The sequence below is a fragment of the Phalacrocorax aristotelis genome, chromosome 23 (genome assembly GCF_949628215.1).
Source record: "Phalacrocorax aristotelis chromosome 23, bGulAri2.1, whole genome shotgun sequence".
Classification (NCBI taxonomy): Eukaryota; Metazoa; Chordata; class Aves; order Suliformes; family Phalacrocoracidae; genus Phalacrocorax; species Phalacrocorax aristotelis.
Genome location: NC_134298.1, coordinates 2768931 through 2794190, shown reverse-complemented (window position 1 = coordinate 2794190; position 25260 = coordinate 2768931). Strand labels below are relative to the sequence as shown.

Genomic DNA, 25260 nt, shown 5'->3' with positions numbered 1-25260 from the left:
TCTCCTCCCTCGGGCCATCTCATTTTATCTTTGCCGAAGCGGCTGAACAGCTGACTTGCCTGACATCCACCCTCCTGGCCCTGACTGCAGCAGCCACCCCGTCCCCACCACCCCTCCAGCTGTGGGACCCTTCGAGTTTAAGAAAAGAAGGACCAAGGGAAAATACGCACTTGAGCAAATGTATTTATTTAGACCCGGGGCAGGGGCTGGGGGGACTGCAGCTTCTCTCTGTTGACGAGTGCCTGAATCTGCTTTAATGGGATTGTGGAGGTGTCCCCACATCCCTCTTGGTGACAGCGGCACCGTGTCAGTGCCGGGGAGGGGAGCAGGGCAGCACCACGACTCCCAGGGAGAGCAAGATGGGGTGAGTGGCAGTGGGGACCTGCTGGGGAAGGGACAGTTGGTCTGACAGGAGGGGGCAGGTCCTGATCCTGTTCCAGTGCCGCAGGGAGCAGAGGGGCCAGTCCTAGTGCCCCAAAGCTCCCTCGGGGTGGTGGGGGGGATGCACTGGGGTGTCCCTGTAAAGCCACCGCTGGGCTGCTCAACCAGTCAAATTATCTTTGGCCGGGGCACAGAGCAGCGAGATGTCTCTGCCCGTGGGTCTGGGGCAGTCCCTCGGCTGTGGCTGTTGGGTCCTGGTGGGGTGGGAGCTGCGCAACAGGGAGAATTGGCTGAGTCCAGAGTGAGCCGTGCCGTGCTGGGGGCCGGCGGTGCTGTGAGCGGCTCTGGGCCATGTTCTGCCCTGGTAGAGGGTAGAGGCCGTGGCCGGAGACCATCGGCTGTCCCAGTCCTTGGTGGCTGAAGGAGTTGGGGCAAGTGGAGGGGACCAGCTGCCAGGCTTCAGGCTGTGCTAGAAGTTTTCCTGCTGACTGTCAGCCTCTTCAAAATCAAATAAGGGTGTGCTGTGAGAGGAGAGCCCCCCTGCCCCCCCAGCCACCCTCCAGCTGAGCTCCATCCTTGGGAGCTCAGTGTCTCAGGCCCTGTGTGACCCCAAACCCATGGATGGGGAGCTCCATAAGGTGAACAGGAGGATGGCCAGGGCTGATGGGGGTCCAAGCCCCCTCAAAGAGGCACAACTCCTCTCTGCACCACACAACCTGGATGCCTGGGTCCTCCCTGACGTCTAGCCCCCCAGGCTCTGGCCACCAAGTCCCCAACGATCAACCGTGGGCTGGGCTCCTCCACCCCACATTGCCCTCCTTCCCCTGAGTCCAGCGGCTCAGTGCAGCCCAGGTTGGCCCTTCAGGGTCAGTGGGTCCCCATCAGGGTCCCAATGGTGGGGTGACCCCTCTGCCCCGTCAGGCTCAGCCCCTACCTGAGCTGCAAGGGGCACTGTAGGAAGCCTCCGTGCGGTCACCTGCAATGGGAAGGATGGTGACCGATGGGCTCAGGGTGAGCTGCTCCCGTTAACGAGCCAAAGCTCATCGACGTGAACTGAAAGCTCAGCCAGACCCACTCTGCACCACTGGGATTGCAAGGGGTGGCAGCGGGGCCAGGCACCCTGGGGCCACGTCCCCGGCAGGGCTCACCCGTCTCGTAGTAGTCATACAGCGTCACGGTGGCTGGCTGGAGGTTCCTCACCGGGAAGTCCTGCGTGGCGGTGAAGGTGAAGGTCTCCTCCTCCTTCGTCAGCTGTGGAGACAGCCCAAAGGGGAGGTGCAGCCACCAATGATGGGGCAGCATCCCCACGCCCCAGCACACGGGGTCCTGCTCCTGTCCCCGTGTCCCATCTCACCTGGTCCAGGTAAATCGTCACCTGGTCAGGCTGCACCTCCACCTTCTTCACCAGCTTTTGCCTCTTCAGCTGGAGGGACACGGCTCAGGATGGGCAGCAGCTGCTCGCTGGGTGCCCCAGCCAGGGCCAGCAGCTCAAGTAGGTGCCCCTCCATGTCCCACTGCCCCCAAGGGGTAGGGACTCGGCGGCAGGGTGGGTGCCCCAGTAGGGCAGAGGGGGTCCTGGGGGCAGCAGGGACTTCTCACCTCCACCACGGAGCTCTTGTTGGGGATGTAGCCAGATGGCAGCTTGGCCTCGATGACAACCATGTTGGTGGTGGGACGCTCCCCACTGTACCTGCAAGGGCAGAACCCCAGGGTGGGGGCTAGGGTCTGCCCTGCCTCCTTGGCTGCCTGGTGCCCCCCAAACCCAGGGGACAGCCCCAGCCCCTACCGTGCCCAGAGGAGGAGGTGGAAGCGGGTGCTGGCATCCCCCGTGCACTCCCTGGGCTCTGTCTCCACACGGAGGTTGAACATCCCCTTGCTCGGAGAGGGTAGCACGTTATAGCGCAGGGTCACCTGGGGTGACACAGGAGGGTTAGAGCCACTGAGCGGGCACCGCATGGGGACAGGGACCCCGGGCCGTACCCACCTGCACCAGGGCGCAGCCCTGCCCATGGGCTAGCACCCTGTACGTCCCCGGCAGCTCATGCAGAGCCGCCTGCTGCAGCACCAGCTGGTTGCTCTTGTGCAGCACAAAGTCCTGGGTGGTGCCCGTCGGGGATGTCACCGTCACCGTGAAGTCCCCGTTGCTGCCATGTGTCAGGGCGGCGTACTTGGCCAGGGCTTGCAGGGCCACCACGGTGTCCTGGGCATGGAGAAAGCTCCGAGGGTCACCCCTGACTGCAGGTACAGGGAGCGGATGCTTTGGAGCAGCCGCACGGACCCTGGTGCCAGTACCTGTGTGGAGGCGAAGCCCCCGTAGGGGTTTTGCTGCTTGGTGAGCCAGCGGACGATTTGGGTAGCAGTCATCAAGTGGGTAGAGGACACTTGGGGCTGGGTGAGGTAGGCCAGGAGGACGTAGGCGGTCATCTCCACCTCTGCCGGTGCAGCGGCAGCCCAGGAGGGCTGCGAGGAGGGCAGAGCCTTCCCTTTCCTCTGCCAGAAGAGCTGCCCCTCTGGGAGAAAAGGGCTTGGGAGCTCAGCCCCCTGCTCCAGGGATCCCGGAGGACTGGGGGTGACATGGGGTGACCCAGGCAGAGGGTGGCACTGCCCAGAGAGGCCAGTGCCTGTGCCGGGTGGTACCTGTGCTGACGCTGTGCTGGGCCAGGCTCTGCAGCCGGGCTTGCAGCTGCTCCCCACGCCCCGCCAGCGCAAAGACGTAAGCGAGCAGTGCCAACGTGTAGAGGTCATCTGTGGTCGAAGCCTCCAGGCACTGCAGGGCTGAGCTTACCTTAGGGTCCTGGCATGGGAACAGAGTCAGGAGCCGGCCCATGGGCATGGCCGTCTTTCAGAGACCCCGGTTCTGCCCAGTGAGACCAGTTGTGCCCAGGTCGAGCTAGGAGGTGGCCTGGAACAGCAGGACTCTTTGCCCCAGCACCCGTCCCCATCCCACCAGCCCCTCCAGGGAAGGTGGGGCCATCCTCACCGTTGGGGACAGCCCCAGCTCCAGCATCGCAGCTGTGACATAAGCCGACAGCGAGACCTCGTCCGAGACGCCACCCTGCAAAGGGGACAGCAGGAGACGGGTCCGGCCATGCCATGCCACCAGCACAGGGACTCCCCCACTGCCTGGACCACACACCAGGGAAATGCTGGGACCAACCTGCCTCCAGCCGCATGTCCCCATGTCCCACCCCACCAACCCACCTGCAGCGCATTGTTGAAGAGCTTCCCCACGCTGCGGAAGCAGCCCGTCTCCTGCTGCTGCTTCTGCAGCCAGTGCAGCGCATCCATGATGTGCCGCTCCTCGATGGACACGTAGGCTCTGGCTTGCCCAAAGGACTTGAGGACAAACGCTGTCAGCCTACGAGCCAGAGACATGTTGGAGGGATGGGAGAGTGGGGCTGGAGTACGCTTTGTGGCAGGAGGAGCTCCAGGACGGCCGGTGCCCGGAGGGATGCCACTGCACAGCCTGCCTGAGCCCTGTGCAGTCCCTCACCATGTATTGCCACTGGAATCACTCTTCCCGAAGGCACTGTAAGAGCCGTCATCATGTTTGTAGAGCAGCTCTCGCTGGTACCCTGCAGGGAGGAGATGGAGATGAGTCTTCACGCAGTGGTCTTTAGAACCCAAGGGGATCCCAGAGGCAGCCTGGAGCCCAGACCCACCCCAGGGCACAGGAAGAAAACGGGGAGGGGGGATATGGGATGGTGGTGTCCTTCAGCAGCCAGGCAGAGTAGGACAGGGAGAGGAGGGGACTGGGGATGCTCACCGCTCTGCAGGAAGCTCTGCGCCTTGGCACGGATGTCAGAGTGCAGCTGCCCGGTCTTCTCCAAGTACTGCTGGATGTAGATGTTGGGGGCGAAGCGGACCATGTTCTGCTCCCCACAGCCATAGGGCATGGCCAGGAGGTGGTCCAGGTTCTGCAGAGCATTGCCCATGATGTCGCCTGTCCCGGGGGGGACGTGGGGAGCACCATCACTGGCTGTGGCCTCTGCCACCAGCACCCCATATCCCCTCCCACCCCAGCTTTGGGCAGTTCCACCTCCTGCTAGGCTTGGGCCATGGACACCCTCTCTGCCCTAGGTGGTCCCTTGTCCCCTGCCTGTCCCTTACCCATCACAGTGATGTGGGCTCGCTGGGAGCCCTCCAAGATGTTTGCAGGAACCTCCAGGGAGATTTCTTCAGTGACTGTGGGGATCGAGGGCAATGGCAGTGAGGATGCCCAGCTCCTCCCTGCCTGGCCCCATGGCACCCTTGCCCACCCCCTTCCTGCTCTGACCCTCCATAGGCTCAAGGCTGGGTTGGGGCATCTCAGACAAGAGCATCTATAGACCCCGGTCCTTGGCTCCTCTGGCCTGTTGGCCCTTGGTACCAGCAGCCAAGCATCCCTGCCCCACATCCCCATGGCACTGCTGGACACCACCAGCCAGTCCTACCTTCCTGGCAGAGCAGAGAGTTATGCGCCTTCTCCACCAGGATCCCCCCGGGCTGTGGGGAAGCAGCGTCAGAGTTGGTCAGGAGAAGAGAGCAGCTGCATCCCCCAGGGTCATGCCTGCAGCTCAGGCTTGGGGCCAGATGCCGTCCTGCTCCTGGTCCTGCTGCACCGCGAGGGGTGCTTGGACCCTGTCCCTGAACCCATCCCGCTTTCCTCCTCCATAACCCATCTGACCTGCACCAGCAAGGGCTTTATCACGGTGTCCACGCGCCCCTGGGCTGGCACCACGGGCATCTTGTTACTGCAGAGCTCCTTGGAGCTGAGGGCCTCAGTGCTGACGGTGATGTTCACCTCCCCTGCAGATGCAAGCAGGGCACTCAGTCCCCACAGAGCGCCCCAGCCCACACTGCAGCCCCACAGGTTTGTATCAGCCATGGGGCTCTGCATGGGGCCGGTTGGATTGGGATGGGGGTCATCAGGTGGAGGAGAAGTGCTGGGGGGCAATGGGGAGGATGAGAGTGGAGTAGAATTGCATTTATCCCCCCCATCCTCTGAGAGCATCCCCAGGCAGCAGGGCAGAGGGGTCCTGCCATGGCCCTGGTGTCCCGTACCCAGGCCAGTGGCTCGCACGCCCCAGCGGAAGGTCCTCGCTTCATCTGCGCAGATGCAACCACCGTATACCTCATCTGCACTCGCTGACACCTCCAGCTCTGCCGACTCCGCCAGCGTCACCTGAACCTGCCAGACCACAGCCACGGCCCATCAGCCCCCGCCAGACCCCAGACCCAGGGCCCCCTCCCCAGCCCCGCTCACCTGCAGGCACTGACGCAGGTAGTTGAAGATGGTGGCCACGAGGGTGAAGGTTTCGTGGCGGACCACGGCGTAGGGCAGCGCCAGGTCCACGAAGAAGGGCTTGAAGGCTGTGAGTGTGGTAGCAGGGGCCAGCCCAAAGCCCAGCGGGGCCGTGCAGAACATCCCGGCTTCCCACTCGGTGATGGCATCGGGCACCGTCACCATCACCTCTGCAGAGCCCCCCTCCCTGCAGGATGAAGGACATCATGAGGCCATCCCACCATGTTCACCCACCGCTGGTGTCATCCCCAGCTGGGCTGTCTCCCTCCCTATGGGACAAGGAGCTGTCCTGATGTCCCCAACCTCCCTCCATGTAGGAGGGGAGGTGGGGAGAGGACTAGCCCCATGGGGACCGTCCTCACTCACCCCAAGGGGACCAGATCCCACAGCCATGTCTCTGGGAAATACGTCCGGGGTGCCAGTGGCTCTTCCTGAGCAGCAACAACAGGGATGGCACTAGCTGTTACTTCTGGGACAACACGGTTCATTACATCTGGGAGAGCACGGTTCATTACGTCTGGGACATCAATTCCTCTCAGGAAAGGGGTGTCCAATAAACCCTTGACACCTGGAAAAGGCAGAGCAGAAATTAGGGTCCAGAGGTCTCCGCATCTCAGCTGGACCTCGCCTGCAGGCAGCCTGAAAGTGGCCAAAAGCCTTTCCAATACTCTTCGATTCCTTTGATGCCGAGCGTATTTTCAGGATGGCTCCAAGTTCCCCTGAGGACATGGGAGGCAGGACCAGGCACCAGCTTTTTGCCTTTTTTTTCTCGAGAGGGCTCAGTGGAGCAAGCAAGCCAAGGGCTGTGCTGACCTCTGGCACGATTGTAACCCGGCATCCCAGGAGATCTGAACGTTCTGCAAACGTCGCTGGTCTTGGCATTGGTGAAAAGTTTCAGTGCTGCATTCTGTGAAAAAGAAAAGAGGTTGGCCATCTCCAAAACCCAGCAGGAGGAATATCCCCATCCCAGCAGTAAATAGTCACAGGGCTGCAGAAGAAGACAAGTGGAGAAGGACCAGAGCCTGGTGTCCACAGGAAAGGAAAAAACCTTTGCCACAAGCATGGCTTTCACAGGATGTTGCTGTGGTTTCTCAGCACACTGAGTAAACCACAGCCCGCTCTTGGATGAAGAGGAACCAAGAGGCACAAGCAGGCAGGGCCTTTACCTGAAATAACTTGTAGGTGTCCATCTGGGAATTCCTCCAAGAAAGGGGAGGTAAGCGATGCCTCCTTGAAGGGCGAAATAAGTCTTGCCATCTCGGTACAAATGGGTCGATGGGAATATCAAATTCGGAATAGTCCCAGAAAAAGTCTGAACAGCGTGATGGGTCGTGAATGCTTCTAGGATAGTCGAATTCAGGGAGTATTTTGTAGACCTGGGAATAAACACATGTGCTACGTACAAAACCCACCAGGCACCCACCCCCTGCACAGCAGCCACCATGGCACTGTAGGGGAGGTCCAAGACAATGTCATCTCTCCCACACGCACACTATCCCCAGCCAGCTCCTGGGGCTGCAGAAGGGGCCCTGGGCAATGCCACCACTCACCGCCTCCACGCTGAGCTCAGCTTCGGGCTTCAGGAGCAGCACACTGCGGTCCACGGCACGAACGGCACACAGGGACCCCGGGGCAGCCTCCAGCTCCAGCCGCAGTGCCGAGCTGGGCAGAGCCCTGTCCTCCGAAAAAGCTATCTTCACCTGGGAGGGACAGGGGTGTCAGGGGGCAAGGGCAGGAGGGGGAGTCACCTCCCATGGAGGAGCAGGACCAAGCCACGGAGATGGAGATCTCTTCTAGAGAAGGATAAAATCAAGCTCGAGGGTTTGGGGATCAGGGCATGGGTTAGACTGTGATGCTGTGGTACGCCTGGGGCAGGATGGACCTCGGGCATGCAGCTATGAACAAGCCATGGAGTGATTCCCCCGACTCCAGCAGCCTCTGCTCACCTTGTTGGGGAAGCACTTGGCCACCTTGAGCTCGGTGCTGTCAGCCACCATCTCGCCGTTAGGCAGCACCACGTAGCCCAGCACCTTGGCCGTGGGTGCCAGCTCGGGGCCGATGGGCAGCTCCAGGGAGAAGGAGCCTCTCAGCCCTGGGCCGTGGGAAAGGAGGGGAGATGAGGCCCGGGCATGGAGAGCAGAGCCCTGCGCAACTGGTCCGTGCCTCAGGACCTACCAGCCTCTGCAGGGAGCTGTCTCCTGAGGACGGAGGCAATGGTCCCCTTGGCCAGGACCTGTAGAGGAGGAGATGGGAATTACAAAACTGATGCTGAGGGGGGAACAGAAATGCCCTGATGGAGGGTGGACCAAGGGTGACACTATCGGGATGGCTTTTGACCTTGCCCAGTCTCCAGCCCCTCCAACATCTCCCATTGGCATGCAGGTCCAACAGTGCCAACAGACACCTCTACTAACAGGCATACGACCCTCGATCTAGCCAGGACAGATCGCTCATTGTCTTGTCCTCAGGGACACAACCGCGAACATGTGTGTAGACGTGGACCTTTGCACACAACCACCCTAATGCCTGCTGCCCTCCCTCCCCAGGCTGGGGCTCACCAGGAAGACCACATCCAGGCTCTCCTGCTGAGTCCCCAAGGCCTCCTTGCTGAGGATGTAATCCACCCAGAGCTGCCGGGGCTGGCCGCACGGCAGCTCACTTTCTAGCTGGCGGATCCGCAGGAAGCTCCTGCTTGCCGAAAAGAAGGGGTGGAGGTGCCTGTGGGCATTTTGGTAGATGAGTGTTGAGCTGTCATTCTGGGTGTGAGCTTCCTCATTGACTTGACCCTGAGCAATGGAGGTAGAAATCAAGGCTCTGAAGCTGTCCAGAATCCACAACATAGTGGTCCCGTCACCGGGCACCATTGATGCAGGTTCTTGGCTTGGAGAGGTGCCCAGCCCCGTACTACTGGAGAAAACAGTGCGGGGACCAGCGAGGGGTGGGAGACAGGTCACTTACACGCAGGAAGACCGTGCCACTCCAGCCAGAGGTCTCCAGCTCAAAGGAGGCTCTCCCTGATCTGTCTGTCAGGAAGGTCTGTCTTGTATCTTTTCCTTGCTGCCCAACGATGAGCAAGAGCTGCTTCTGTGGCAGCACAGCACCGTCGGCTCTCTTCAGCAGCATCTGCACCAGGAGGGAAGGAGAGATGCCCCAGGTTGGGCTGCAGGCGTGGGGCACAGGACAGAGGTGGAAGAGTGGGGTTGCACATCGGTAGGACTGCAGTTGGGTGCAGAGGGGTGCAGGGGATCCCTGCGGCATGCGGGGACACCCCCATTACCGTCCCAGTGTAGGGCATGCCAGGCTTGTAGAAATCGTCAGTGTTTTCGAAGGTGACAGTGAGGATTTCAGGTAAAATCTTGCAGCTCTTGGTGTTGTTCAGCTCCAACCCTGTGGAGAGGGAACGGGGAGCTGAGTGTTGTGGGGACACAGGGAACAGGTTAGCTGCTGGCACCTCCCCCGTCACGCTGCAGAAAAGGTCCCTGGACATTTTAGGCTGTCCCTTTGCAGCCAGCAGCCTTGAGCACAGTTCGCACCTCCTGCAAGAAAGAGGTGCAAAACCTCTACAGCATGTTTTAGACCTAAAGCCAAGGCACAGCTGCCTGCAGAGACTTCACAAAAAGTGCCTCACCAAAGCACCATGATGCAGAGCCACCTCGGTGCTGGTGGGCCTGGGACAACCCCTGGTCTGCTCCTTTTTTCCTGAAGCCAAGCCACCTGCAGTCATTTCTAGTGGAACCGAGGTGGTGAGTGAGGTGGATTATCTCAAAGAATGAAGCCACGCCACCAGACTGAGTGAAACCACTGCTCTGTGTCAGAAGGACTCAAGTCGCTGCTAGCCATAGCATTGGGAGAGTTGTTGGATCTTGGAAAGGCATTTTTGCCTCCCATCCATTTCTCTGGTCAGAATTATTATTGTCTGGCTGACCCGGCTCACATCCCCACCTGGACCCGGTCCCTGCACACATGCACCTCTAAATCACAATGTTGCTTTTGGACTTCCCCAGAGGAGACCAATATCTCCACGCCACGTGCGTCTGGGTGCACACAGGGATGAATACAAAACCATACATCAGTAGCAATGCCCTTGGAAATCCAAGAAGCAGGACAACACGGCCATCCTTACCTGTCCCATCCTCCACCAGTGATGCCTGGACTTGGAATTCCTTCTGATACATGGAGCTGGTCAGGTTGAAGGCAGTCAACAAAACCTCAGTTGAAAAGCAGCCATTCTTCTCGGTCTAGAGGGGCAGTCAAGCCCATTCGCAGCAGTCCTGGGAAGGGGCTTTCCCAGTGGCACCCACACTTCCCAGCAGTCCTCACCTGCCCGCCAACCTCGATGCAGTTCATCTCTTTCTGGGGGGCACCGTGACGTCTGTTCAGGATCCCCACGTGCCTGAAGGGCTGGCACAAGCTGGCCTGGACCTTCCCCTGGACGGGCTTTCCGTAGGTGTACCTGTTGGGTGGAAGGTGAGGAGGGTACGCCTGATGGGCCACATCATGTCAGATCTCCCCATCCCCTCCCTCTTCCTGACACAGCCTGTTTGGGCTCACCGTCCACAAATCTCCATATGGAACTTCTTGTCCTTCTCCAACACCACAGCAGGGAGATCAATGGTCACCTCAAACTTGGGCAGCACTGATGGAGAAGCAAAAGGAGAGGGTTGTCACTCCCAGGACAAGGGCAATGGTGCCTGGGTGGCCAGGGGGACAAAGGCATGCTGCTCACAGGGACATGCTGAGGTGGGGTTCCCACCCTCCGTGCACCTCCCGGTCCCCACGTACCATATTCCTTCACACTGAAGGAGTGTCTCTTCCCCTCCACCTCGATGGTGTACGTGCCCAGAGCCGGCTCTGCAGCCAGCGGGAGGGACAGGTCCACGATGCCCTGCTGCGGGCTCACCTCCCGCCACTGCGCAATGCGGTTCCCGCTGGGATCCTGCACACAGGGACACACAGCGTCAGCACCCCGGGGACCCCAGCACCCCGCGATAAAGCAGCCCATGGCTGTGTTATGCTTCTCTCCCAGCCACGCTGCCTTCCCAAGACCATACTGCCCAGGAGCCTCCCTCCAGCTCTCAGACTGACCTTCAGGAACACAAGGGGCAGCTGCAAGGCAAAGAGAAGATAGTTAGAGGAGAAATTCAAAGCGTTCCTTGGGGTCTCACCAGGACGGGGACATCTATGAAGCCATAGATGGAGTAGAATGAGGGTTATTTGTGGGATGCTGTGAATTTCCCACCCTTCAATTTGCTTTGGGATTGATTTTGAGCCTGTGGGCTGTAGCTGGGGTGAGCTGAGGGCACTGCCAGCATGGCATGGAAAGGTGGCATCTCCTAGTGCCTTTGCAAGAATCCAGCAACCATTTCAACTGGGAACCTCCTGCACTTCCAGAGACCCAGATGTTTGCTCAAGGGTGCCAGAGACTGAACTTGCCTGTAATTCTGGAGTCTGATGACTTGATGTATATCAATAGCACATTCCCTACTTCCCACTTGCCATCGCTACATCCCTAACTAAAAGTATAAGTGAGTACATTCCCGTGTCACACTGCAATTCTGCTCTCTCTTTCCTTAGCCTGCTGAAGCCTGCAGGACAACACAGGGCATCCCTGCCCCTGGGAGCACAGCCACCCAGGCAGAGATGGCTGGGGCAAGATTCCCAGGGGGAGAAGCGCTGGCTGACTCCCACACCTCTCTCACGGCTTGCCAAGACTGTAGGAGGGCAGTGCAGAGAAACCCCCTTTCCCAGCCCTGCTCTCACCTTCTTACTACTGGGAGTGAAGTCTTTATCCAAAGAGACAATTCGAAACTTCACTGGAAAGAGCAAACAGGGATGCAGGAGTGAGTGGTGAGTGCATCCACAGGGAGGGGGGGATTCTCCATGGGGAAGGTGGATGGAAATCCACCCTCAGCTCTGTAGTGATGCACTGACCCCCAAGCAGCACAGCCTCCAGCGCTGCCAGCATGTCCTGGCATTGCCCTTGGCCAGTGCTGGGGGTCCCAGCACATCCCAGGATGAGCCCTCCTATGTCCATGCAGTGTAGGAGCAAGGCTGAGCCTCCTGCACACCTCTCCCACCAGGTCCTTCAGCCCATAGCAGGGTGGTCCGTCCTGCCTCCCTCACCTTGCTGTCCAGGCTTGTAGACAACCTTGTCTGTCTGTATGAAGATCCCAGGCTCCAGGGCTCTCAGCATCATCTTCTTCTTCTTGGAGACATCCAGGGAATCTCCCTGGACTGAAATGTGCAGGTCTACGATTTCCTCCTTCTGTTCGGTGGGGGCTGGAGCCTGTCAGGGGAAACACCAGGCACCAGGTGAGGACAAGGGATATGCCACGGCCAGGATGCTGTGCTTGCTCCGAGTGACCCAGAGCACTCCTCACCCACAGGGACACCTTCCCCAAGCCAGGGGCCAGGAAGAAATGTCCCCCCAACACCTTGCCCTAGCTTGCAGGTCTGCTACCAGCGAATTATTTCAGCCACCGAATAACTGGGCTGAGCCTAGAATAATTTAGCCTGCATGGGGGATGAGATTCTTCCAAAAGACGGGGAAGTCAAGCCTGCTCCCAGCCCCACATGGGACCACAGCCCCATGTTCAGGGGAGCTGGTGGAAACTGCTCTGCCTCGAGACAGTGGGCTGTCCAGGGCATCCCGTTCTGTGCTTACAGCTGTGCATGGAGTGAAACTCACAGGGAAGGTGATGTTCAGGTGCAGTTGAGGCTCTTGGACCTTCCTCTCCAGCAGGATAATGTTACGGGTCCTGTCTTTTCTCTGCAGCTGGATGGTCACCTGGACGGGCTCGTGCAGGCCACTGAGATGCACCCAAAGCATCGCTGTGTGGGGGTGGTAGATCACAGCTGGGGACGTGACCACATAGCTCCTGGCAAGGACAAGTGGTATAAGAGACGTGGGGCTGCGGCACATCCCAGTACAGACCCCACAGAGGTCCTCAAGAGCTCCTGGGTGTGCAGAAACCTGTGCTGGGGTGCAGGGCCACCTCCCCCAGCCTCCCCCCTCTGCTTCTGGGCTCTCCTTGACTTAACTCAGCAAAGCAAAGGCTCTGCTCACTCAGCTGCTGCAAGTGAGGCAGAACGCACAATAAACCATCCCAGACCCACCAGCCCTTGGGTGCCAAGTCCTCGATGCTCATGGGCAGGGACAACCCACCGGCCTGACCATTTCCACCCTGGCCAACAATCACATGCACGGGAAGGATTAGCTCCTACTACACACTGCCAAGGAGCCATATCTAAATGCCCTTCCACCAGGCACAGACAGACAGACACAGAGAGGGCTTACGGTGCTGCAGACGCCCCAGCTGTGAGGTGCAGGATGAGGAGCAGCAGGACGGCCAGGGCAGGTGGGGACCTCATGTCTCCAGCTGCAAGCAGGTGTTGGGGAGGGCCACAGCCTCCTTCTCCAGGTGTTGGATTGCTGTAGACCTGTGTCTGCTCTGCTGCAGGCTCTGAAATGAGATCTTTGCTTTCCATCCAGTGAGCAAACAAGGGTTGGCAGAGGGATCCAGCGTGGGGACCTGCAGATATAGCCAAGGCAATGTTTACTATCTGCCCACAGCCTCCGGGGTTCAAGGCTCTGATGGATTTTTGCAATTTGAGAAAAGGTTCCAATAGGCTGTAGAGGTTCAAAACCAGGGGGCAGGACCCACCTACACACCAGTTTGCTGGGAAGTGATGGCAGGAGGGAGGGGGAACGAGTTCCCCAGATGAAAGAAGGCAGCACATCATGAGAACAGACTGTAAGTTGGCGATTTCTCAGAGGGGCTTATTTTCAGGAATTTCAAATTTAGCCAATCAGTAGCCATTTGGGCTCATCACAGGTCTCAGGCTATCTTTTTGCCCAGTTTCCTCCAATTTCATCAGATCAGTTATGGGCACAGGAGCAGACAGTGCTGGGCTGTTGTGCCAGCTCCACCCCCTCTCTTTCCTCTGTGCACCATGCCTGGAAGCCAGACACCAGCCGGGGCATGGGCTGAGCTACCTCTTGCTGTCCTGGTGGGAATATAGGGAAGTTGAGGCAGCTCCAGGACAGCCACAGAGTGTCCTGAGGGCATCCCCTGCCCCAGGGTTTTGCAGTTCCCTTCCCTTTGGAGATGTGGGGAGAGGCAGAGGCAGTGCTGTGGGAAGCCATGGGCTCCCAGATGACCACAGCTGCTGTCCCCATGCCTGCCCTGCTTGGGTATTGCTGGATACAGCCCTGTGCTCAGCCTCCCGCCCTCTGGGAGCAGCCCCACACAGTGTCAGCATCTGGAGGAGGCTGGTCCCCACCACCCCCACGGACACAAGGCGGGAGCATGGCCCCGAGCCCATCCTGCCGCCCCAGGCTGTGGGCATGGGTCAGTGTCCCAACAGGCATCCCAGGGACAGTCCAATGTGACAAGGAGCTCGGGGCCATTGGCACAGCGAGCCCTTGAGGGCATGGGGCAGGATGCAGTGAGGGCCATGAGCAGTGTGGCCAAGGGGAGATTGATTTGGGAGCTGCGTCTCTGGGGCTGCTGAGGGGAAATATTGCATGGAGGATTTGTCATTCGGTGCTGCTGGTGACTTCAGAGCAGGACCCAGACCGTATTGTCCCCCAGCCCCTCCTGACCAGGCATCACTGACCCCACGTTGTGCTGTTTCTTCTGATGCCTTGTTGCCCGTGCAATGAATGCTCTCTCTGGTTTGGCCTCAGCTTTTTATTCAGCAAAGCAAAGTGAAGGTGCAGCCCCTCTTATACATCATCAAGGCGGTCAGGGCCCCTAACCCAAAGTGTGTTGTGGGACACAAGGCTGGCTTTGGTCAGGGATGGGGGGAAAGAGCCTGAAGAAAGCGAGCTTTCTTGCAAGAAACACATTTTGCTGCTTCCACTTCCTTTACCCTACTTGCGTTTTTATTCATTTTTCAGCCTGGCTGGGCAGGGACAGGGACAAGGCTGCACTCAGGGCAGTCCTGAGCATCCTCTCCATGCCCAACCATCAGGCTTGCACTGATTTCCCAAGGCTTTTTGTCAGCTCAGGGTCATCTCACCTGCCCTGGTCCCCGTGCACTGGCACCAGCTCAAGGGAAACAACAACCTCACAGTGGCCAGCAAAGCAGCTGCTCCCCAGGCAGCCCCCGACCCCCAAGGGAGTGCAGGGCTGCTGGGGAGTGGGGCTGGGTTTCCAAGTCCTTGTCTCAACCGCATTCCTGCAGGTTCCTGCCGGGTCAGGTGAACAGGACGAAGGGCCAGGAAAAGGCTGCCAGCCCCAAGACCGTGGCTGTCTGGTGGGGTGCAACAGGGTCAGGAGCAGAGGGACAGGCATGCAGCTGCAATTTTCCTTCACATCGGTCTTGGAGGCTTTAAAACCAGGAATACAGCATGTATGAGGTGGAGATCAGAGTCAGTCTGCCCTCCTCTGTCCCAGAAATGCCTCCCCCTCTCCAACAAACACCCCACCTGGAACCCGTCCCCCACCAGCAGAGCCCACGGGCTCTGATGGGCCGGGAGAGCTCAGGGCCACCCAGGTCAAGCCAGGCTGTTCTTGGAGCAGCCCTGTGCATGGTGTGATGAGGGGAGCAAACTGATCATCACGTACCCAGTGGCCTCAAATCTACCAATCTCACCCCAAAAGAGAAGCGAAGGCACCATCCCACTGATGGTACCTAAGCATGGACACAGACTCTCCCCTCGCTCTGGGTGCTGGTGCTCTCCCCGCGCCTTGCGGCACCCTCAGGCACCGTCTAGCCTGGCCGAGGGATAGGGCGATGCTCTGCTCTGCTCTGGGGTTGAGTGATTTTTGTGCAGCTCTGCTCCCAGAGAGGATGGTGCAAGCCCACTGCCTCACCCTGCTCACCTGCACCATCAGGAGTTTTGTCTCGGTGGCCACACGCCCCTGGGTGGGCACCACGGGCATCTTGGTGCCACAGAGCTTCTCAGAGTGCAGGGCCTTGGCGGTGACGGTGACATTCACCTCCCCTGCAGAGGCAGATGGGGAACGTGGCTGTGACATTGTCTCAGGGGCTGGCTCCAGCTCGGAGCCGTCCCGGGGAGCCAGGGAAGGAAGAGGTTGCAATGGGACCAGGAAATGGAGGGAAGAGGCTGGAGAGTGGAGAAAGGAAAGAGGAGAGAGGGGAGGGGAGAGGGAGCTGGGAGGGGGAGGAAAGGATCAGAAAAGCAGTGGCAAAGGGGAGATTTGCAAGCAGTGTCACTGCTGGGCTCTCTTCCCCCTCTCCAGCCCTTTCTGTCCCCTCTGTACCCAGGCTGGTGGCTCGTACGCTCCAGTGGAAGGTCCTCTCTTCATCTGCACAGACACAGCCTCTGTACACCTCGTCCACACTCGCTGACACCTCCAGCTCTGCCGACTCCGCCAGCGTCACCTGAACCTGCCAGACCACAGCCACGGCCCATCAGCCCCCGCCAGACCCCAGACCCAGGGCCCCCTCCCCAGCCCCGCTCACCTGCAGGCACTGACGCAGGTAGTTGAAGACGGTGGCCACGAGGGTGAAGGTTTCGTGGCGGACCACGGCGTAGGGCAGCGCCAGGTCCACGAAGAAGGGCTTGAAGGCTGTGAGTGTGGTAGCAGGGGCCAGCCCAAAGCCCAGCGGGGCCGTGCAGAACATCCCGGCTTCCCACTCGGTGATGGCATCGGGCACCGTCACCATCACCTCTGCAGAGCCCCCCTCCCTGCAGGGCGATAGAAGATGGACAGACCTTGGAGGCTGGGTCTGATGGGCAGAGCCAACCCCCTTCCTCTCACTCCTGGGGACCATTGGTGACCATCACACGCTTGGAGATGGGCAGAGGTACCTTCAGTTCTCTTATCTCTTATGGCATCCCCTGCCTACAGGACAGACTGCCCTGGCCTCTCCCAGGTCTGTGCTGAGATCCAAGGGAAGAGGCTGGACATGTCTGTGTCACTCCTGGATACATGGACACCAACAGTCTGGGTGCTGTACCCAGAGGTGAAGCTGATGCAATAAGGGTAGTCTTCTGGCTTGAGGTCTGCTGGGGCTTCTTACTCACCCCACAGGGACCAGCTCCCACAGCCACGTCTCCAAGAAATCCATCTGCATCCCTGTGTCCTGCCTGACACCCGCTTGCTTATCGTCCTCCAGTCCTGCTCCTGCAAACAGGGGCATGACTCGACCATACTGCCAGGAAGGGTGGAAGGAGGCAGGCTGTCCCCAGCCGCCCTTCCGCAGCCAGCATGGAGGCTGTTACAGGTTGGCTCCACTCGCCTTGGGGGTATAAAGGCCCTTGGAACTGGACGTTTGGTGCACAGCCCAGCTGGGCGTTGGTGACAGTTTTCAAACCTGCATCCTGAAACACAACACATGAGAGAGAATAGCACCGCACTGAAGCCCAGAGATACCGAAACACCTTTCCATCGCTCTCTGAAGCCAGGAATCGGCATGCCTTTAAAGCCCCATGCCAGAACAGCGCTCCCGCAGATCAGGACCCCCGCCACGCTGCAACAGGAGTGCAGGAGAGGAATATCTGTGCCAGGGGAAGCTGCTGCACCAGCGACAGTTGGGAAAGATCTGGTGGATCTCTCTGCCACTCCTTTCCCAAACAGCCCTGACCCTTGGGTTTGCTGCCAGTGGGAGACACACACAGCCCCCATATAGCAGGGGAATGCCAGGCCAGTTGATCCTTGATTCCAAGCCCAGATTTGAGACAGGAAGAGCAGAGCTTAGCCGCATCCCCATGAAATGCTGCTGTGCCTGGACTGACAGATGCATTTCACATCTGTCCTGGCTGGCAAAGCAAGGGGCAGGGCATTGTGAAAGCATGGTTTGTGAGCACAGACATGGGCTGGGTGAGAGATGGGGTACCCCCAGCACCCTGAGTAATCCTTCCTGGGAGGAAGAGGAGTGCGAGGTAGGGCTGGAGGGCTCGTACCTTAACCAGGCTGTAGGAGCCTGGCTGGATGTCAGACACCAGTACCTCCCTTTTCCACCGTCTGGAATGGCAATCTTGCCAGCTCTTCCTTGGCACATCAAAACAGTTAATGGCTGGAAGAAATGCTATGGGGGGTTCAAACTCATATTTCCAACAGTTAGGTGAATCAGGATCTTCAACTTCAAAAGGATAGCTGTCTTCAGAAAACGTTGGGAGTAAGTTATAGACCTAAACTGAACATGTGAACTTTGGGTGAGAAAGACATGAAATGCTCCTGGCCCAACTCCAACCCCTTTTGCCCTTGGCATCCCTCCATAGCGTCTGCACCTCCCCAGGCGTCACAGTGATGCTGCTCTGCCAGCAGCCCCAGCCCCTCCGCTGGGACCCATCACTGCCCCATATCTCCCCTCCCCAAGAGCAGGGGACGCTTCCACTGGCGGCACCCTGTTTTCAGGATTACCAGCCCAGGAGGCATCGCAGAGCAATTCTGTGTCTCTGCCTCCCAGTCAGCAAAGCACTATCTCCCCTGCAAAGCCCCAAAATCCATGGGTGGTGGCAGGGGCTCGCTGGGGGCTCCTGGACACCCGGCATTCATCCTGCAGGGACAGCTCCCCCAAAGTCCCTACTGCCCTCCCCTAAAATGGGTCACAGTGGAAAGAAACTGCTGTCCCCATGCCCCAGCAGTGAGTCCAGTCCAGCCCAGGAGCAGCCTAGTGCTGAGGATAGTCCAGACTCACCATGCTGGGGTTGAGCTTGCCCTTGGGATCAGAGGACTGCATGTGTTGAGCCACGGTGTAGACGGCGCACAGTGACCCTGGGGCAGCCTGCACCTTCAGGTGGAGCTGAGCGCCCACCTCAGCCCTCTGCTCCGAGAAGGACAGATTCACCTGGAGAGAGAGGAAGCCTTTGGGTTAGGGGAGAGGGGAGCTGGTCCCAGGAAGGACCTCTGTGCCTCAATCGGACCACAAATGCCAGCAGAGGATGGAGAGTGAGGACTGTGATCAAAGGCAGGAGATGGTTTGCAGCAGCAATAGGAATGGGAGAGGAAGGAAAAACCTCCCTGCAAGGAAAGTCTGGGAAGACCCGGTTGCAGGGGATGCAGAAAGGCTCTGCTGAAGAGTGCAGTTCAGTGCCCACATCTCTCCAACGAGCCCAGCAGCAACTCCCGACTCCAGCAGCCTCTGCTCACCTTGTTGGGGAAGCACTTGGCCACCTTGAGCTCGGTGCTGTCAGCCACCATCTCGCCGTTAGGCAGCACCACGTAGCCCAGCACCTTGGCCGTGGGTGCCAGCTCGGGGCCGATGGGCAGCTCCAGGGAGAAGGAGCCTCTCAGCCCTGGGCCGTGGGAAAGGAGGGGAGATGAGGCCCGGGCATGGAGAGCAGAGCCCTGCGCAACTGGTCCGTGCCTCAGGACCTACCAGCCTCTGCAGGGAGCTGTCTCCTGAGGACGGAGGCAATGGTCCCCTTGGCCAGGACCTGTAGAGGAGGAGATGGGAATTACAAAACTGATGCTGAGGGGGAACTGGCACAAGCAGGCGAGGGGAGGCCATGGGAGGACACTCAGGGAGAGACAATTAGAGCCACATCCTGCAGGAAGGATGGAAATCATGGCCCAAGACCTGACAGCTCCAGTGTCCATCCCAGCACCCTGAACCCAAGAGTACCTGCCCAGGGCTGGCTGGAAATGGCATCAGCTGGAGGAGAAGGCTTAACCCTGTACCCCAGACAGCCTCATTCTCCTCCTCTGAGCTCTGCCCTTTGAGCAGTCTCCCATCTCTCCCTGGGTGAAGGCTCACCAGGAATACCACAGCCAGGCTTTGCAGCTTGATCCTCATGGCCTTCTCATCAAAGAAGTAATCCACCCCAAGCTGCTGGGGCTGGCCACAGGGCAGTTTCTTTTGCACCCTGAGGATCTTCAGGAAACTTCTACTGTCCGAAGAGAAGGGATACAGGTAACGAGTGGCACTTTGGTATTGGAGATACTCCTTGTCTTCATGCTCCGAGGCTGAAGGGTCATCCTTGAGCTCAGCCTGAGGGGTGGAGATCAAAGTTCTCAATGGCAAAGACCAGCTCAGAAGCAGAGCATGGTGGGGGTGGAAAGCCATTCTGCAGCTGCGACTGCCATGTGCTTTGCTGTGACATCCCTGCAGGAGTACGCCGAGAAAGGCAATCCAGCTGTGCTCAGCACCCAAAAATCGGAGCTGCATGCCATCACAGGGCTTGTCCATAGGAGTAGCCAGCAACAGGAGGCAGGCATGGCTAAGCAGCACATGTGGGCAGGTGGTAGGAACTGAAAACACATCCCAGAACTAGCTGATCTTGTGGCCAGATGCTGTAGGTAGAAAGGATCCTGAAATTTGGCAGTGAAGTATGAAAACAGTAAGGCAGAAAGAAGGAATTCAAGGAGGAGCTTGCAGAATACATGAAAAGCGAGAGAAGAGGAACAGGAAGAGTGGCAGTGTCTGCTGGGTCTGACAGGCAATTAAGATATTGAACAGGGATAATAAACACATGGAGCTCTTCACCATAGGGTGCTTTGGGTGCGAAAAAACCAAATGGGGTCATGGGGAGGCTGAAAGACTTTATGTAAAAAAACCCTCTGTGATCTTTACTAAATCCAGGGTGCCTGAGGGGTGTGGGACATGGGTCACTTACCTGCAGGGAGACCTTGTTATTCCAACCAGAGGTGTCCAGCTCAAAGGCGGCTCTCCCCAGTTCGTCTGTGAGCAGGGTTTTATTTTGCGTTTCTCCTTTAGCGTTAACCACAAGCAGCAACTCCTTTCCCCTCAGGGCAGAGCCATTGGTTGCCTTCAGCAGCATCTGCACCTGCACCGGGAGGGAAGGGGAAATGCCCTGGGCTGGGCTGCAGCCATGGGGCAGAGGGCAAGGGTGAATATCAGGGTTCGGGGTCAGAGGGAGCGGGATTGGGTGCAGCACTGTTCAGGGAGAGCCCTGGGGGGCACAGGGACCCCTCCCCATTACCATCCCAGTGTAGGGAATCCCAGGCTTGTAGAATTTATCAGCGTTTTCAAAGGTGATCGTGGGCTTTTCATATACAATCCTACAGGTTTTGCTCACTGCACGCCACTTCCCTGTGGAGGGGTGGAGGTGAAAAGGCACTCAGCAATGTGTCCTGGTGATTCCCCTCAGGAAAGATGGGTCAGAGAGTCTCAAACGTGCAGCATGGCACATTTTCTCCCTACTGCTGTCTTTGCAAGTGGCCATATAAAACAAAGCTGCCCTCTTACAGGTAGTGGTTAGGGGCAAGGCTGTGAAGTGAAAAACCACACCTATTGGGCAACAAATGCAAAAAATGGTCCTCAGGTGTGACAGGATCATGCTCAGCCAAGGTCTGCGTGCTACTGAAATACCAAGCTTTACCCCAAAATGCCCCTCTTAATGGCTGCAGACAAATAGAAGAGGCCACTCACAGCTGCACTGTGCTGAAATTGGGCTTTTTACTTGACCCTATGGATGCCCCTAACAAGCCCTCCCAGGCAGATAGCGACTATTTATAACTAGATTCAAAGTCAGAAAGACCCAATTAGAAAAATAATTACCCTGGTAGCTCTCCAGGCACTAATCCAGCACACTAACTAGTCTCAGGGAGGCAGAGGGTGGGGAAGGAGAGGTGGGCGATGAAGGAATATCTGCAGGTGGGATGTTAGAAGGGGAAGAAACTCCTGATCAGCCTTCGGGTCCTGAGGGATTGCTCCAGCACTCAGGAGTAGAGATAAATTGACACCAAAGCAAGTAAGGGCATAGAGCAGCTGGTGCTTGTGGATGGGAAGGACAGAGACCCTGGGGACACCCGAGCAGAGCAGTTGTGCCATGTCCTCTAGGACATCACTGGGTGGCTGTCATCAGGGCTGTGCTCACCGGTCCCCTCCTCCAGCAGCGATGCGTAGGCATGGAGCCATCTTTTATTGTAGAAGCTGGTCAGGTTGAAGGAAGCCACCGGCACCTGGGTGGAGAAGCAGCCGTTCCTCCCTGTCTGAAGGAGAGAGTCACCCGCATGAGCAGCAGTGCTGTGGCCGGGCCCTTGAGTGTCATCTGCTGTCATCCTTGGGCTCCCAGCTGCCACTCGCCCTGCTGCTGCTGCCTCCCTCCATCCTGTCCTGCAACCCTCGGATGCTGCAGACTTGTCCCCCGGGGCTGGTACCACACTCCACCATGCAGCTGGCTGTCCCATTCCTGCCCGTCCTGGCCTGAGGACCACCCCAAGAGTCCCTGCTCAGCTCCTCTCTCCTCTTTGGGATTACTCTGGGTTTGCAGCACTTTCACATGAGAGCTGGATCACCTGTGATGCCTGAATGATGCACCCAGTCATCATCAGCTCAAGCACCCCACGGTGGGGAAACATTTCCAGGACTACCACCCATGTGCCTTCTCCCTCCCCTGCTTCCCTCACCTGGCCGCTAAACTCAGTGCAGATCCCCGTAGAGCCCTTCATCAAAATAATAGCTTCGTAAAGCTGGCACAGCCTGACCTCAGCCCTTCCCCGGAAAGCTTTCCCGGATGGGTACCTGTCAGGAAGGAGCAGGAAGGGGAGCAGATGGGGAGGCTGCTGGGAAAGCATCACCCCAGGAGCAGCCATCCTTGCTGCTGGGGCTGCTCTCCAACTCACCACCCACAAACATCCAGCGGGATCTTCTCGTCCTTCACCGTCACACCGCAGGGCAGCTGGATCAGCACTTCGAAGTGGGGCAGCCCTTGGTAGAGACCAGCGGGCAATGGGATTGTGCCTATTTCTTCCTTTGGGAGTTTCTTGCCATCCCATGCGATGCCTCCCAATCACCCCATGCGGAGCCCAGCCTTTGTCCCCACGCACCATAGTCCTTCACGCTGAAGGAGTGTCTCTTCCCCTCCACCTCGATGGTGTACGTGCCCAGGGCCGCTTCTGCAGCCAGTGGGAAGGACAGGTCCACGATGCCCTGCCGTGGGCTCACCTCCCGCCACTCCGCCACGCAGTTCCTGTGGGGACCCTGCGCACAGGGACACGCAGCATCAGCCCTTGCTTATGGGGTTGAAGGTGGGGTGCGTGGTGGTGGTGGTGGTTTGACAACCTTAAGGACTCAAGCCACCCTGCGTATCCATCACAAGAAGCAGAGGTTTTGCCCTCCCATCACGCTCAGAGCAGCCCTGAGGGCGTCACCTCTCCAGAAGGAAAATTCCTCCCCAGGAGCTCTGTTAGCTGAGCTCCAGCCTGGCTACAGCAGCCAGAGCTGGCAGGGGGATGCTCCAGCCTGGGCTGGGAGATCAGGGGCTTCTCCAGTTTGGGTCAAAGTCTCTGTGGCAACAGCCACTGCCGCCTTCATCTATGTAACCTGTCCCTTAGCAGCATCTCCCTAGAGGACCCCCGTCTTGCAGACAGACAAGCTGACCCTGAGTGGGCTGGAAATGCAGACGAGGAACCCAAGCCCTTCTCCACCCTCCTTGTAACTTCTCTCAGCACCTGCAGTGGGGATGTCTCTGTCCCTGCTCCTTGTCCCCAGCATCACACACGTGCTGGGGCCCTTTGCTCCTTCCGAGGGAGCCGACACGCTGGCACAGGGTGACAACTCACCTGCACGGCCACCAAGGGAAGCTGCAAAGAGAGAGAGGAGCATTTAGCATGATCAAAGAACAGAGGGCTGAGCTTATAGTGGGGCAGGGGCCTGTGGCTTGGTCCCTACAGAGCTGGTTGCAGGGCTGGGGGCTCAGCAGGGCTCAGACCTGCTATCATTGCCTGGTTCCTGCTGCCATGTCCACAGCCATCGCGCTGCCTTTTCCAAGCAGCAGCAAGAAAGCAGCAAGGCTGCGTTGTGCAAACAGCATTAGCTGTGCAGTTGGGCCTGCCAGCACTGCGTAACACTGGGGGGCTAAAACCAGGAGGCGTTATAATGGTGCATAAAAGCTACACGAGAGAAGACAGGCAAAGGGATGCTCTAAAAGGAATAATTAATCTCCTGTGCCAGTGCCAAAAGCAAGTGGCTGTACCCTGGGCACTCAGGCTGGGAGCTCTGGGAAGAGCTGTGCCCCCCTCACATCCCACATCCCTTCAGTGTTTGGGGGAAGGGACCCACACACACACCCATCTCCTCTGTGCTTGTGGGGACACTGAATGCTGTGCCACTGCTGCTGAGACCAATCGTCTTGGGCACGTGGGGACCCTATTGCCTCCATGTCCCCCCTGCCACCCCACCCCCTCTCACCTCCCTGTTGATGGGAATGAAGTTTTGATCCAAACGGAGAATTCGAAACTTCACTGGAGGGAGCAAAGGCAGGAGCAGGAGTGAGCGCTAGGGCCTGGGACCCAAGCCCAGGGATCCCATCCCAAGAGCCTGCGAGCTCTTCCAGCAGCTCCTGCCCCTCACCAGTTTGTCCAGGCTTGTAGACATCCTTGTCTGTCTGCACCAAGGTCCCCAGCTCCAGGGCTTTCACCAGTACTTTCTTCTGCTCAGAGACCTGCAGGGAACCTCCCTGGATGGAGACGTGAAGATGCGCAACCTCGTAGACCCCTGCAGGAGGGGTAGAAATCTGCACCCAGGGAAACAGTAGAAGTGGTTGCAAAGCCTTTGTGTTGGATGCCAGTGAGATATCATACCCATCGCCCATCACCACCACCCCGTTGCCCCATGAAGGCACCAGGGAACTGGTGTGCATGGGAGGATGACACAGATACAGCCCACAAGGTCGCCATACATGCCCCATGTCCCTCCACCCTTCACCTCACTCATTGCCCATCCTGGATGGACCCCATGTCCCCTCCCAGTTCCCCCAGCCCAGCTCTGGCGGTGGGTAGGGGATGGATACCCCTTCCTGAGGTCCTCAACCCTGCCGCGGGGCCATGACTCACGTTGGAGAAGTGGGGCCAGTTCAGCTGGAGGATGTCGCTGCCCTGCTCCTCCAGGGTGACGTTGGGGACACCGTGGCTGCTCGCTAGGTGGAGGGTCACCCGCACGGGCTCGTCCAGGTCCATGAGGTGGACGAGCACTTTGCCCGTGTACGGGTAGTAGAGCACAGAGGGGAAGAGCACCATGTAGTGCCTGGGGAGGGGACACCTTGATAGTGGAGGAGAGCAGGGACCCCCCACCAAATCCCAGGGCTCCCCTCCACTCCAGACCCTCAAGGCAGAGGGCACTTGGGTTTTTTCCAGCCCTGGTTTCTCTCTGCAGGCCTACAACACTCAATCTTCCCCCCATCTACCCAGGCAGGCTGGCCAGTTCACAGACCAGAGCCCCTTTGTCTAAACACCTTGGGAAAGAGCTGAAGGGTCAGTCTGCAGAGGGGAGGAAAGGCTCTGCTCACCCAGTAGCTTTTGTGTGAGGTTGCACCTACAGCGAAGCAGCTTGGAGACACCAAACTCGGGTGCAATGTCCTCTATGGGGCAACTGCCACCCCAAGCATTCCCACCCTGACCAGCATCCACTGTCACAGCAAGGATTGTCACACCACCGAGACCAACCCCCATCCCACCAGGCACGGACAGGCAGACACAGAGAGGGCTTACGGCTTTGCAGATGCTCCAGCTGTGAGGTATAGGATGCAAAGAAGCAGGCAGGGCAGGGCAGCTGCAGAGCCCATGCTTGGAGGACCAGTGGAAGCAAGGTGGTCTCAGAGCCACCGTGCTGAGTTTTCCTCTCCTCAAGCTTTCACCTCCCCGCTGGCAGCGAGCAAAAGCCAGCAAGGTCTCTGGCTGGGACCCAGCCATCCAGCTAGGACAATGTTTAACCAC

General features: G+C 58.6%; 2 protein-coding genes across 4 annotated transcripts; both read right to left on the bottom strand.

The window, feature by feature from the left end:
* Positions 1–165: 165 nt before the first annotated feature.
* Positions 166–25231, bottom strand: LOC142067912 (alpha-2-macroglobulin-like protein 1). 3 transcript variants are annotated; one of them, XM_075116918.1, is made up of 36 exons: positions 25036–25231; positions 24382–24571; positions 23900–24062; positions 23738–23790; positions 23110–23130; positions 22375–22528; positions 10217–10301; positions 9986–10118; positions 9789–9903; positions 8943–9052; positions 8624–8788; positions 8224–8451; positions 7841–7898; positions 7612–7757; positions 7216–7365; positions 6832–7041; positions 6479–6572; positions 6032–6233; positions 5627–5852; positions 5425–5551; positions 5048–5169; positions 4815–4866; positions 4492–4566; positions 4148–4324; positions 3875–3956; positions 3583–3739; positions 3362–3436; positions 3019–3175; positions 2674–2891; positions 2366–2581; positions 2168–2292; positions 1981–2071; positions 1736–1804; positions 1530–1632; positions 1316–1357; positions 166–879 (listed from the first exon to the last, which is right to left on the bottom strand). In XM_075116918.1, exons 1-36 carry the CDS (start codon positions 25107–25109, stop codon positions 851–853), a joined length of 4494 nt encoding a protein of 1497 aa, XP_074973019.1. In that variant the 5' UTR covers positions 25110–25231; the 3' UTR covers positions 166–850. The 3 variants fall into 3 exon arrangements, with proteins under 3 accessions (XP_074973019.1, XP_074973018.1, XP_074973017.1); XM_075116917.1 differs by lacking the exon at positions 22375–22528 and adding an exon at positions 10448–10601 and having other exon boundaries at positions 25036–25230; XM_075116916.1 differs by lacking the exons at positions 22375–22528; positions 23110–23130; positions 23738–23790; ... (1 more) ...; positions 24382–24571; positions 25036–25231 and adding exons at positions 10448–10601; positions 10751–10771; positions 11426–11478; ... (1 more) ...; positions 12354–12543; positions 12963–13214.
* Positions 14353–21534, bottom strand: LOC142067914 (alpha-2-macroglobulin-like protein 1). The gene is made up of 13 exons (XM_075116922.1): positions 21423–21534; positions 20199–20369; positions 19340–19573; positions 18962–19019; positions 18733–18878; positions 18281–18430; positions 17544–17771; positions 16880–16961; positions 16665–16764; positions 16100–16325; positions 15898–16024; positions 15496–15617; positions 14353–14999 (listed from the first exon to the last, which is right to left on the bottom strand). The coding sequence occupies exons 1-13, from the start codon at positions 21453–21455 to the stop codon at positions 14982–14984; spliced, it is 1695 nt and encodes a 564-aa protein (XP_074973023.1). The 5' UTR covers positions 21456–21534; the 3' UTR covers positions 14353–14981.
* Positions 25232–25260: the final 29 nt, after the last annotated feature.